This window comes from Eubalaena glacialis, chromosome 1 (genome assembly GCF_028564815.1).
Source record: "Eubalaena glacialis isolate mEubGla1 chromosome 1, mEubGla1.1.hap2.+ XY, whole genome shotgun sequence".
Lineage (NCBI taxonomy): Eukaryota > Metazoa > Chordata > Mammalia > Artiodactyla > Balaenidae > Eubalaena > Eubalaena glacialis.
In genome coordinates this window covers 11635325-11649403 of record NC_083716.1, presented here as the reverse complement: position 1 = coordinate 11649403, position 14079 = coordinate 11635325, and the positions used below count along the sequence as shown (strand labels likewise).

The 14079-nt window shown below is 38.0% G+C and overlaps 1 protein-coding gene across 6 annotated transcripts in view; it reads left to right on the top strand.

Moving 5' to 3' along the window:
• INPP5F (inositol polyphosphate-5-phosphatase F) overlaps positions 1 to 14079 on the top strand; it is a 93381-nt gene that overhangs the window by 40108 nt on the left and 39194 nt on the right. For all 6 annotated transcript variants that reach the window (XM_061192714.1, XM_061192704.1, XM_061192705.1 and 3 more), the window contains one exon: positions 286 to 422. In XM_061192714.1, coding sequence (XP_061048697.1) covers positions 286 to 422 — 137 coding nt within the window. The remainder of the gene's footprint in view (positions 1 to 285; positions 423 to 14079) is intronic.

The following is a 14079-nucleotide window of genomic DNA, read 5'->3' as shown; positions in this document are numbered from 1 at the left end:
ATCTGCTGCTCCCCATCGCTTGCATTACTGCTTGAACCATTGCTCGCGTTGCTACCTGAACCGTCCCCCCGACTGCTCACATTACCACCTGAACCACACCCCACCCCGCCTCGGCCGTGGAAAAATTGTCTTCCACGAAACCTGTCCCTGGTGCCTAAAAGGTTGGGGACCGCTGCTTTAAAGGGTTGTATCTTTTGCACACTGTGTTTGATTATTCACCTTCAGCTTGCCGGGACAGTACCACTTTATAGAAGCCAGACATTAAATATGACTTTTCTCTTTCAGATCTACCATGGTGGCTTATTTTAATTCGGCAGAAAGCTTTGGTGGGCAAACTTCCAGGAGACCATGAGGTCTGTAAAGTTACCAAAATTGCTGTGCTATCACTTTCTGAAATGGAACCTCAGGATCTTGAGCTAGAGGTAAGGTAAAGTCTCAGGAAATTTTATGGAAACTTGATATAGATGTAATGGCAACTATGGGGATTTGGTTTAATAGACCAGAATCATAGAGTTGTAGAGCTGGATAATATCTTTAGAGTAATTTAATCCTGTGGTTTTCAAATCTCACTTTGGTAGTGGAACCTTTGTTTTAAAATCTGTGAAATCCAGTATATAAAATGCATAGAAACCAGAGCTGCTTTTGTTGAGGTAGTGATGGGAGAAGAGGGGTTCCTTGGGGCCCTGCCTACTTGGCTTCTGCTGGAAAGCCACCTTCTGTTTCTAGGGATCCCTAAGACTCTGCATAGCACAGTTCAAAAACTGGTTTGGGGTAGGAGAAGTCAAGAAGGTGAGATTTAACTTTTATTATATCTTTTATCTATATTTCTTGAAATTTTTCTCAGGCCATATTTCTCTTGTAGTTTTTTTTAAAGTTTTTTTTTTTTTCTCCTTTTTCATTTCTAATTTTATTGATTTGAGTCCTCTCCCTCTTTTTCTTGATGAGTCTGGCTAATGGTTTATCCATTTTGTTTATCTTCTCGAAGAACCAGCTTTTAGTTTTATTGATCTTTGCTATTGTTTTCTTTATTTCTATTTCATTTATTTCTGCTCTGATCTTTATGATTTCTTCTCTTCTGCTAACTTTTGGTTTTGTTTGTTCTTCTTTCTCTAGTTCCTTTAGGTGTAAGGTTAGATTGTTTATTTGAGATTCTTCTTGTTTCTTGAGGTAGGCTTGTATAGCTCTAAACTTCCCTCTTAGAACAGCTTTTGCTGCATCCCATAGGTTTTGGATCGTCATGTTTTCATTGTCATTTGTCTCTAGGTATTTTTTGATTTCCTCTTTGATTCCTTCAGTGATCTCTTGGTTATTTAGTAACGTATTGTTTAGCCTCCATGTGTTTGTGTTTTTTACATTTTTCTCCCTGTAATTCATTTCTAATCTCATAGTGTTGTGGTCAGAAAAGATGCTTGATATGATTTCAATTTTCTTAAATTTACTGAGGCTTGATTTGTGACCCAAGATGTGATCTATCCTGGAGAATGTTCCGTGCGCACTTGAGAAGAACGTGTAATCTGCTGTTTTTGGATGGAATGTCCTATAAATATCAATTAAATCTGTCTGGTCTATTGTGTCATTTAAAGCTTCTGTTTCCTTATTTATTTTCATTTTGGATGATCTGTCCATTGGTGTAAGTGAGGTGTTAAAGTCCCCCACTATTATTGTGTTACTGTCGATTTCCTCTTTTATAGCTGTTAGCAGTTGCCTTATGTATTGAGGTGCTCCTATGTTGGGTGCATATCTATTTATAATTGTTATATCTTCTTCTTGGATTGATCCCTTGATCATTATGTAGTGTCCTTCCTTGTCTCTTGTAACATTCTTTATTTTAAAGTCTATTTTATCTGAGTATTGCTACTCCAGCTTTCTTTTGATTTCCATTTGCATGGAATATCTTTTTCCATCCCCTCACTTTCAGTCTGTATGTGTCCCTAGATCTGAAGTGGGTCTCTTGTAGACAGCATATATATGGGTCTTGTTTTTGTATCCATTCATCCAGTCTATGTCTTTTGGTTGGAGCATTTAATCCATTCACGTTTTAGGTAATTATTGATATGTATGTTCCTATGACCATTTTCTTAATTGTTTTGGGTTTGTTTTTGTAGGTCCTTTTCTTCTCTTGTGTTTCCCACTTAGAGAAGTTCCTTTAGCATTTGTTGTAGAGCTGGTTTGGTGGTGCTGAATTCTCTTAGCTTTTGCTTGTCTGTAAAGCTTTTGATTTCTCCATCGAATCTGAATGAGATCCTTGCCGGGTAGAGTAATCTTGGTTGTAGGTTCTTCCCTTTCATCACTTAAAGTATATCATGCTACTCCCTTCTGGCTTGTAGAGTTTCTGCTGAGAAATCAGCTGTTAACCTTATGGGAGTTCCCTTGTATGTTATGTGTCATTTTTGCCTTGCTGCTTTCAATAATTTTTCTTTGTCTTTAATTTTTGCCAGTTTGATTACTATGTGTCTCGGCGTTTCTCCTTGGGTTTATCCTGCCTGGGACTCTCTGCGCTTCCTGGACTTGGGTGGCTACTTCCTTTCCCATGTTAGGAAAGTTTTCGACTATAATCTCTTCAAGTATTTTCTCGAGTCCTTTCTCTCTCTCTTCTCCTTCTGGGACCCCTATAATGCGAATGTTGTTGCATTTAATGTTGTCCCAGAGGTCTCTTAGGCTGTCTTCATTTCTTTTCATTCTTTTTTCTTTATTCTGTTCCGCAGCAGTGAATTCCACCATTCTGTCTTCCAGGTCACATATCCGTTCTTCTGCCTCAGTTATTCTGCTATTGATTCCTTCTAGTGTATTTTTCATTTCAGTTATTGTATTGGTCATCTCTGTTTGTTTGTTCTTTAATTCTTCTAGGTCTTTGTTAAACATTTCTTGCATCTTCTCTATCTTTGCCTCCATTCTTTTTCCGAGGTCCTGGATCATCTTCACTATCATTATTCTGAATTCTTTTTCTGGGAGGTTGCCTATCTCCACTTCATTTAGTTGTTTTTCTGGGCTTTTATCTTGTTCCTTCATCTGGTACATAGCCCTCTGCCTTTTCATCTTGTCTATCTTTCTGTGAATGTGGTTTTTGTTCCACAGGCTGCAGGATTGTAGTTCTTCTTGCTTCTGCTGTCTGCCCTCTGGTGGATGAGGCTATCTAAGAGGCTTGTGCAAGTTTCCTGATGGGAGGGACTCTTTTTTTTTTTTTTTTAAAAGAAAGAAAATCCACTGATCTTGCAAGACTTTTTCATTTTCCAAGAGGAAATCAAGCCTACAAATGGAGTGACTTAGGGCCAAGACAATGAGATTGCCCAGGGCCAGTGTTTGTCTCCACACTGTGCCTCGCCACCGCCTGGCAGAAGTAACCCATGAAAGCATTTGTATCATGTCTGCTGTCGGTGTGGGGATGTGGCATCTAGGGATGTCATCACTCTGTCATAGTCCTAGCCTATTTTGGTCACTATGTGATGTGCCAGACAGGCCCTGAGAGTTAAAGGATTATCATATTTAATCCTTTGGACTGTCCTGTAAAGTAGGCACTGTCACAGTCCATGTTGTACAGGTGAAGAAAGAAGGCGTGGCGAGGAATTAATCACAGCTGACACGTGGTGGTGTCCAGACCTGGACTCAGGCCGTCTGATCCTGTATCACTCTGCTGAGCTTGCCTCCCTGTTACCTGAACAACAGGTAACAAGTAACATAGTTCCCACTGCCCCACAACTCAAATACGTGTTTTTCTAGCCTGAGTTCTTAGGAAGGAAGTTTGGGCACAGGGTTAAATTGTTTAAAAAAATAAGTACAGGGATACCTCAGAGACATTGTGGGTTTGGTTCCAGACCACTGCAATAAAGCAAATATCATGATAACGTGATTCACATGAATCTTTTTGTTTCCCAAGCATATAAAAGTTATGTTTATACTATGGTCTATTAAGTGTGCAAGGACATTACGCCTAAAAAAATAATGTACATACCTTAATTTTAAAATACCATTGCTAAAAAAATGCTAACCACCATCTGAGTTTTCAGTGAGTCAGTCTTTTTGCAATAACATCAATGATCACTGATCACAGATCACCATAACAAATATAATAATGATGAGAAAGTTTGAAATCTTGTGAAAATTACCAAAATGTGACACAGAGACATGAAGTGAGCAAATGCTGTTGGAAAATCCCGCCAATAGACTTGTTTGACGCATGGTTGCCACAAACCTTTAATTTGTTAAAAAAACAAACAAACAAAAAAACAGTATCTGTGAAGCACCGTAAAATGGGTATGCCTGTGACAGTATAGTTATTTTTATGCTTCAGGTTTTGCTGGAAGTTTGACAGTCTAATTTTAAGAAACCAGCATTAAAATGAGCTTAGGAGGACATTGATATTCTATTTGTTACAGGTATCAACAAGAGATTAGAGTACTTATTTCCTTTAATTGGTACTAGAGATGGAATACTATTACTATTGCTGATCTGAGACAAGTAACTTAGGTGGCAATTGGGCCTATTAAAAGCAGGTATTGCAGTTTTTGTTTGCATTTTATTTTAGTGAAGAACAGCCAGACTAAAAAAATTGTGTCAGTTTGTGAAGCCAATAAACTTGTGTCCTTTGGATGACTGCTGACAAATTCAAAGGTCAGTGTGGCTTCTTGTCACCAGCCTTTGCCTTGAGGGCGAGCACCCCTTGGGCAGCATGCTGGTTTGGGCATTAAGCCTGGGGGCCCTGGCAGTTAGATTTAGAGCAAGAAACAGCTTATCCAGCACTTTGGTCACCTGCTAGTCATCAGTTTGCGCATCTGGTACTCCCAACCCTGGGGAAATGAGCTGTCCTCATCGGAGAACTGGAGCTGGACTTTGCAGGGAAGTTTTCTTATGCCCTTTGTGGCCACCAATCCGTAACATTTGAGATTAGTAGCTGACTATTGTGTAAATGGCAGGGGTGGAGGGGGAGGAATCTTTAGGAAGTAACATTTAATGGAATTTTAAGACACAAAAATGTGAATATGATGAAAGCTTTTAAAATGTCTTTATTTTGAAGACCTTTCCTTTTCTCTCTTGATACTCTTAAGTGAATGAGATTATTTTCAAATACAGGTAAAAATTAGATATTCCCCCACATAGCTGAGTATTTTTACAGCACCGTTGAACAGTCTGAGCTATGGCATTTGCCAGGGTACTAAAAGTACCGTCCATGTTAAGAGTTCGAAATATGTAATGACCCTTGCTAATTAAGGGTAAACGTGATTATAGATAAAGTATTTCCAGATCCCATTTTAGTGATAATTTGGCATGCCTTTCTCTCAAGAGAATATAATTTTAGAAATTTGCATTTAAGCCTTTTTTCCCTTTCCTTTAATCCTAATTTATGGTAATGGAGCTTTACAGTGAACAATAGGAGGAAGGGAAAGAACAGCTATGTTGAAAATCACAAACTGTTTGCTTATTTTCTGACACATTAATTTATATCTTTGGTATCTTTAATTCAATTTCCGTATAACTCCAGTTAAAAGGCACATTTAGAAGCATGGTAATTTTTTTTTTTTTGATTATACAGTAAATTGTAACTGAGGGGGAGGAAACCCCTCCCCCCCCCCAATCCCTTAGAAATAATCATTGTCAATATTCTGGTGACTTTTAATGGTTGTTTCCATTTGCCCCCAGCTCTTTGGAGGAGCAATATTACTTTCAAATTTTCAGAATAGTTTTTATTTTTTGCATCTTGGCATATTTTTTCCTACTTAACTCCTGTTATTTTTAAAAATTCCTATTACTTTTCATGGCCATACGTATCTTATGCACATAAGACTTTTTTAAACAAAACTGATTCTTATGTCTTCTTAGTATGTTTTTGTAATTTGGACGTCTATGTATCAATTTGAATACCCACTGCTCTCAGTCCTTCCCAGCAGGACCCTTGGGCTCTTTAGTGTCGTCACTGTTCTCAGATTTTCTAGGGCCTCATCTGTCTTCTGTCACTGGAGCAGAAGCACTTTTATTTCAGGGTCGGGAATTAATAGAATTTCTAGTTTTCTACCCCAGTTGACTTTTTTTTCTAAACATCTTTATTGGAGTATAATTGCTTTACAATGATGTGTTAGTTTCTGCTTTGTAACAAAGTGAATCAGCTATACATATACATCTATCCTCATATCTCCTCCCTCTTGCGTCTCCCTCCCACCCTCTCTATCCCACCCCTCTAGGTGGTCACAAAGCACCGAGCTGATCTCCCTGTGCTCTGCGGCTGCTTCCAGATAGACTAGCTATCTGTTTTACATTTGGTAGTGTATATATGTCCATGCCACTCTCTCACTTTGTCCCAGCTTACCCTTCCCCCTCCCCGTGTCCTCAAGTCCATTCTGTACATCTGCGTCTTTATTTCTGTCCTGCCCCTAGGTTCTTCAGAACCATTTTTTTGTTTCTAGATTCCATATATATGTGTTAGCATATGGTATTTGTTTTTCTCTTTCTGACTTACTTCACTTTGTATGACAGACTCTAGGTCCATCCACCTCACTACAAATAACTCAGTTTCGTTTCTTTTTGTGGCTGAGTAATATTCCATTGTATATATGTGCCACATCTTCTTTATCCATTCATCTGTCAGTGGACACTTAGGTTGCCTCCATGTCCTGGCTATTGTAAATAGAGCTGCAATGAACATTGTGGTACATGACTTTTTTTTTTTAATTTTACTTATTTTTTTATACAGCAGGTCCTTATTAGTCATCAATTTTATGCACATCAGTGTATACATGTCAATCCCAATCTCCCAGTTCATCACACCACCACCCCCACCCCCCCCCCCCCCGCTGCTTTCCCCCCTTGGTGTCCATACGTTTGTTCTCTGCATCTGTGTCTCAATTTCTGCCCTGCAAACCGGTTCATCTGTACGACTTTTCTAGGTTCCACATATATGCTTTACTATACGATATTTGTTTTTCTCTTTCTGACTTATTTCACTCTGTATGACAGTCTCTAGATTCATCCATGTCTCTACAAATGACCCAATTTCGTTCCTTTTTATGGCTGAGTAATATTCCATTGTATATATGTACCACATCTTCTTTATCGATTCATCTGTCGATGGGCATTTAGGTTGCTTCTGTGACCTGGCTATTGTAAATAGTTCTGCAATGAACATTGGGGTGCATGTGTCTTTTTGAATTATGGTTTTCTTTGGGTATATGCCCAGTAGTGGGATTGCTGGGTCATATGGTAATTCTATTTTTAGTTTTTTAAGGAACCTCCATACTGTTCTCCATAGTGGCTGTATCAATTTACATTCCCACCAACAGTGCAAGAGGGTTCCCTTTTCTCCACACCCTCTCCAGCATTTGTTCTTTGTAGATTTTCTGATGATGCCCATTCTAACTGGTGTGAGGTGATACCTCATTGTAGTTTTGATTTGCATTTCTCTAATAATTAGTGATGTTGAGCAGCTTTTCATGTGCTTCTTGGCCATCTGTATGTCTTCTTTGGAGAACTGTCTGTATAGGTCTTCTGCCCATTTTTGGATTGGGTTGTTTGTTTTTTAAATATTGAGTTGCATGAGCTGTTTATATATTTTGGAGATTAATCCTTTGTCCGTTGATTCGTTTGCAAATATTTTCTCCCATCCTGAGGGTTGTCTTTTCATTTTCTTTGTAGTTGCCTTTGCTGTGCAAAAGCTTTTAAGTTTCATTAGGTCCCATTTGTTTATTTTTGTTTTTATTTCCATTACTCTAGGAAGTGGATGAGAAAAGATCTTGCTGTGATTTATGTCAAAGAGTGTTCTTCCTATGTTTTTCTCTAAGAGTTTTATAGTGTCCGGTCTTACATTTAGGTCTCTAATCCATTTTGAGTTTATTTTTGTGTATGGTGTTAGGGAGTGTTCTAATTTCATTCTTTTACATGTAGCTGTCCAGTTTTCCCAGCACCACTTATTGAAGAGACTGTCTTTTCTCCATTGTATATCCTTGCCTCCTTTGTCATAGATTAGTTGACCATAGGTGCGTGGGTTTATCTCTGGGCTTTCTATCCTGTTCCATTGATCTGTATTTCTGTTTTTGTGCCAGTACCGTATTGTCTTGATTACTGTAGCTTTGTAGTATAGCCTGAAGTCAGGGAGTCTGATTCCTCCAGCTCCGTTTTTTTCCCTCAAGACTGCTTTGGCTATTCAGGGTCTTTTGTGTCTCCATACAAATTTTAAGATTTTTTTGTTCTAGTTCTGTAAAAAATGCCATTGGATCTGTAGATTGCTTTGGGTAATATAGTCATTTTCACAATATTGATTCTTCCAATCCAAGAACATGGTCTATCTCTCCATCTGTTTGTATCATCTTTAATTTCTTTCATCAGTGTCTTATAGTTTTCTGCATACAGGTCTTTTGTCTCCCTAGGTAGGTTTATTCCTAGGTATTTTATTCTTTTTGTTGCAGTGGTAAATGGGAGTGTTTCCTTAATTTCTCTTAAGATTTTTCATTATTAGTGTATAGGAATGCAAGAGATTTCTGTGCATTAATTTTGTATCCTGCTACTTTACCAAATTCATTGATTACTTCTTGCAGTTTTCTGGTAGCATCTGTAGGATTCTCTATGTATAGTATCATGTCATCTGCAAACAGTGACAGCTTTACTTCTTCTTTTCCAATTTGGATTCCTTTTATTTCTTTTTCTTCTCTGATTGCTCTGGCTAAAACTTCCAAAACTATGTTGAATAATAGTGGTGAGAGTGGGCAACCTTGTCTTGTTCCTGATCTTAGTGGACATGGTTTCAGTTTTTCACCATTGAGAACGATGTTGGCTGTGAGTTTGTCATATATGGCCTTTATTATGTTGAGGTAGGTTCCCTCTATGCCTACTTTCTGGAGGGTTTTTATCATAAATGTGTATTGAATTTTGTCAAAAGCTTTTTCTGCCTCTATTGAGATTATCATATGGTTTTTCTCCTTCAATTTGTTAATATGGTGTATCACATTGATTGATTTGCATATATTGAAGAATCCTTGCATTCCTGGGATAAACCCCACTTGATCATGGTGTATGATCCTTTTAAGGTGCTGTTGGATTCTGTTGCTAGTATTTTGTTGAGGATTTTTGCATCTGTGTTCATCAGTGATATTGGCCTGTAGTTTTCTTTCTTTGTGACATCTTTGTCTGGTTTTGGTATCAGGGTGATGGTGGCCTCGTAGAATGAGTTTGGGAGTGTTCCTCCCTCTGCAATATTTTGGAAGAGTTTGAGAATTAGAGGTGTTAGCTCTTCTCTAAATGTTTGATAGAATTCGCCTGTGAAGCCATCTGGTCCTGGACTTTTGTTTGTTGGAAGATTTTTAATCACAGTTTCAATTTCAGTGCTTGTGATTGGTCTGTTCATATTTTCTGTTTCTTCCTGGTTCAGTCTTGGAAGGTTGTGCTTTTCTAAGAATTTATCCATTTCTTCCAGGTTGTCCATTTTATTGGCATATAGTTGCTTGTAGTAATCTCTCATGATCCTTTATATTTCTGCAGTGTCAGTTGTTACTTCTCCTTTTTCATTTCTAATTCTATTGATTCGAGTCTTCTGCCTTTTTTTCTTGATGAGTCTGGCTAATGGTTTATCAATTCTGTTTATCTTCTCAAAGAACCAGCTTTTAGTTTTATTGATCTTTGCTATTGTTTCCTTCATTTCTTTTTCATTTATTTCTGATCTGATCTTTATGATTTCTTTCCTTCTGCTAACTTTGTTTTTTTTTTTTGTTCTTCTTTCTCTGGTTGCTTTAGGTGTAAGTTAGGTTGTGTATTTGAGATGTTCTTGTTTCTGGAGGTAGGATTGTATTGCTATAAACTTCCCTCTTAGAACTGCTTTTGCTGCATCCCATAGGATTTGGATCATCGTGTTTTCATTGTCATTTGTTTCTGGGTATTTTTTTATTTCTTCTTTGATTTCTTCAGTGATATCTTGGTTATTAAGTAGTGTATTGTTTAGCCTCCATGTGCTTGTATTTTTTACAGATTTTTTCCTGTAATTGATATCTAGTCTCATAGCGTTGTGGTCAGAAAAGATACTTGATACGATTTCAATTTTCTTAAATTTACCAAGGCTTGATTTGTGACTCAAGATATGATCTATCCTGGAGAATGTTCCATGAGCACTTGAGAAGAATGTGTATTCTGTTGTTTTTGGATGGAATGTCCTATAAATATCAATTAAGTCCATCTTGTTTAATGTATCATTTAAAGCTTGTGTTTTCTTATTTATTTTCATTTTGGATGATCTGTCCATTGGTGAAAATGGGGTGTTAAAGTCCCCTACTATTTTTGTGTTACTGTCGATTTCCCCTTTTATGGCTGTTAGCATTTGCCTTATGTATTGAGGTGCTCCTATGTTGGTTGCATAAATATTTACAATTGTTATATCTTCTTCTTGGATTGATCCCTTGGTCATTATGTAGTGTCCTTCTTTGTCTCTTGTAATAGTCTTTGTTTTAAAGTCTATTTTGTCTGATATGAGAATTGCTACTCCAGCTTTCTTTTGATTTCCATTTGCATGGAATATCTTTTTCCATCCCCTCACTTTCAGTCTGTATGTGTCCCTAGGTCTGAAGTGGGTCTCTTGTAGACAGCATATAGACGGGTCTTGTTTTTGTATCCATTCAGCCAGTCTGTGTCTTTGGATTGGAGCATTTAATCCATTTACATTTAAGGTAATTATCGATATGTATGTTCCTATTAGCATTTTTTTTAATTGTTTTAGGTTTGTTATTGTAGGCCTTTTCCTTGTGTTTCCTGCCTAGGGAGATTCCTTTAGCATTTGTTGTAAAGCTGGTTTGGTGCTGCTGAATTCTCTTAGCTTTTCCTCATCTGTAAAGGTTTTAATTTCTCCATCAATTCTGAATGAGATCCTTGCTGGGTCGAGTAATCTTGGTTGTAGGTTTTTCCCTTTCATCACTTTAAGTATGTCCTGCTCCTCCCTTCTGGCTTGCAGAGTTTCTCCTGAAAGATCAGCTGTTAACCTTATGGGGATTCCCTTGTATGTTATTTGTTGTTTTTCCCTTGCTGCTTTTAATATGTTTTCTTTGTGTTTAATTTTTGATAGTTTGATTAATATGTGTCTTGGTGTTTTTCTCCTTGGATTTATTCTGTATGGGACTCTCTGTCCTTGCTGGACTTCATTGACTCTTTCCTTTCCCACATCAGGGAAGTTTTCAACTATAATCTCTTCAAATATTTTCTCAGTCCCTTTCTTTTTCTCTTCTTCTTCTGGGACCCCTATAATGCGAATTTTGGTGCATTTAATGTTGTCCCAGAAGTCTCTACGTCTGTCCTCAATTCTTTTCATTCTTTTTTTCTTTATTCTGCTCTGCAGTAGTTATTTTCACTATTTTATCTTCCAGGTCACTTATCCATTCTTCCGCCTCAGTTATTCTGCTATTGATTCCTTCTAGAGAATTTTAAATTTCATTTATTGTGTTGTTCATCATTGTTTGTTTGCTCTTTAGTTCTTCTAGGTCCTTGTTAAACGTTTCTTGTATTTGCTCCATTCTGTTTCCAAGATTTTGGATCGTCTTTACTATCATTACTCTGAATTCTTTTTCAGGTAGAGTGCCTATTTCCTCTTTGTTTGGTCTGGTGGGTTTTTACCTTGCTCCTTCATCTGCTGTGTGTTTCTCTGTCTTCTCATTTTGCTTAACTTACTGTGTTTGGGGTCTCCTTTTCACAGGCTGCAGGTTCATAGTTCCCGTTGTTTTGGTGTCTGCCCTCAGTGGCTAAGGTTGGTTCAGTGGGCTCTGTAGGCTTCCTGGTGGAGTGGACTAGTGCCTGTGTTCTGGTGGAGGAGGCTGGATCTTGTCTTTCTGGTGGGCAAGACCGCGTCCAGTGGTGTGTTTTGGGTTGTCTGTGACCTTATTATGATACTAGGCAGCCTCTCTGCTAATGGGTGGGGTTGTGTTCCTGTCTTGCTAGTTGTTTGGCATAGGGTGTCCAGTACTGTAGCTTGCTGGTCGTTGAGTGGAGCTGGGTCTTAGCATTGAGATGGAGATCTCAGGGAGAGCTTTCACCGTTTGATATTACATGGAGCCGGGAGGTCTCTGGTGGACCAATGTCCTGAACTCAGCTCTCCCACCTCAGAGTCAGAGGCCTGACACCCGGCCGGAGCACCAAGACCCTGTCAGCCACACGGCTCTTTTGGGAAGTCTGAGGTCTTCTGCCAGCATTCAGTAGGTGTTCTATAGGAGTTGTTCCACATGTAGTTGTATTTCTGATGTATTTGTGGGGAGGAAGGTGATCTCCACGTCTTACTCCTCCACCATCTTGAAGGTCCCCCCTGCCCCCCAGTTGACTTTTTGCTTTAGTTATATGGCTTGTTTGCCAGTTTTTAAAATAATTTTCATAGTATACAGTTTACTCATTTAAAGCACATAATTTCAGTGGTTTTTTAGTATATTCACAGTTTTGTAACTGTCACCACAATTAATGTTAGAACATTTTCATCGTTCTAAAAATAACCCTGCACTCATTAGTAGTCACTCATTTCCCCCCAAACCCCAGGCAAATCCTAGGCAACAATTAATCTACTTTCTTTCTCTGTGAATTTGCCTATTCTGAATATTTCTGATAAATGGAATCATAAAATATGTGGCCTTTTGTGACTGGCTTCTTTTATTTAGCACCATGTTTTCAAGGTTCATGCTTGTTGTAGCATGTGTCAACACTTAATTCCTTTTTATTCCATTGTATACCACATTTTATTTATCCATTCATCAGTTGATGGACATTTGGGTTGTTTTCACTTTGGGGCTGTTATGAGTAATACTGCTGTGAACATTGTGTACAAGTTTTTGGGTGGACACTTGTTTTCGTTTCTCTTGGGAGAAAGAGAAATTCCATACCTAGGAATGGAATTGCTGGGTCATATAGTAACTGTGTCTAACCTCTTGAGGACCTGCCAGACTGTTTTTCAAAGCAATGTGCCATTAAAGAGAAAAAAAATAAAAAGATCTAGGGACTTCCCTGGCGGTCCAGTGGTTAAGGCTCTGCACTTCCATTGCAGTGGGTGCGGGTTTGATCCCTGGTCGGGGAACTAAGATCCCGCATGCCGTGCAGCATGCCAAAAAAAAAAAAAAAAAAGATCTATACAAGGGTATGAAGAATCTGTGGGTTTCAAATAAATGAGAACATAGATGTTCTTTCTTTTGAAAAAACATCCTTTAAAGTTTTATAGGCTTATGTTCCATATCTGCATATCTTATTTGCTGTATCTCATTGCCTTAATAGATAACTGTATCATTTTCCATATTTGGGTTCCCATTAGACATCTGTTTAAAATTTTAGCTCCAGATGGACATAGATAGCTGCCAACCTTTAAAGTAAAATCATTTATTTTCCTTTTCCTATACAGCAGCAACAACATCAGCCCTTAATCTTGGTTGTGAAATGTAAGTTGCTAGAGTAGTAGAAAAACTAGGGGAGCACTGTGGCAATTGCAGTGGTGCTTTTCTTTTTGAGATGGTGTGTATCGATGTTGTGAGAAGTGCCTAAGCACATATTACACAGAACTGGCTGGGCCTCTGGAAAAGGGAAGGTGATCCCACTGTCCACGCTATGTGTTGTAATCCCTAGAGCTCTCTCTAAACAAAGCATCTTAAGACTGGAAGGGATCCCAAGAAGTAGTTTTCTGTATTCCTGTTTCTTGGTAGGCCTGAATTTAACCTATTTTAAAAGATAGTGGTCTATACTGTCTTTTCTAAAGTTAACTTTATATATGGAAGATTTTTAAATATTCATTGAAAATGTTTATGTTTAAAGTACTTTAAATTTCTATTTAGAAAACTCAGTTTTAAGAGACAGAGACAGACTTCTGGATAAGATGGTGTGGTAACTTTGTGCTTTGTAATACAGATCACAATCCTTATCTGAAATCTTTGGGGCTGTATTTGTTTTAGAGTTCAGGTTTTTGGGGCTTTCTATAAGGTTATTCCATGTACTTGATATATGTGCAGTGAGTCTGGGACATTACCCTACCAGTTTACACATTCATACTTCTTAAAGAATCATATGAATATTCATTCTAAGGAAGGTAAATGATGACTATAAATTGCCTCATATCAGTTCAGGGATTATTTTGTCATGAGATGAGCTTGTAACAAACTT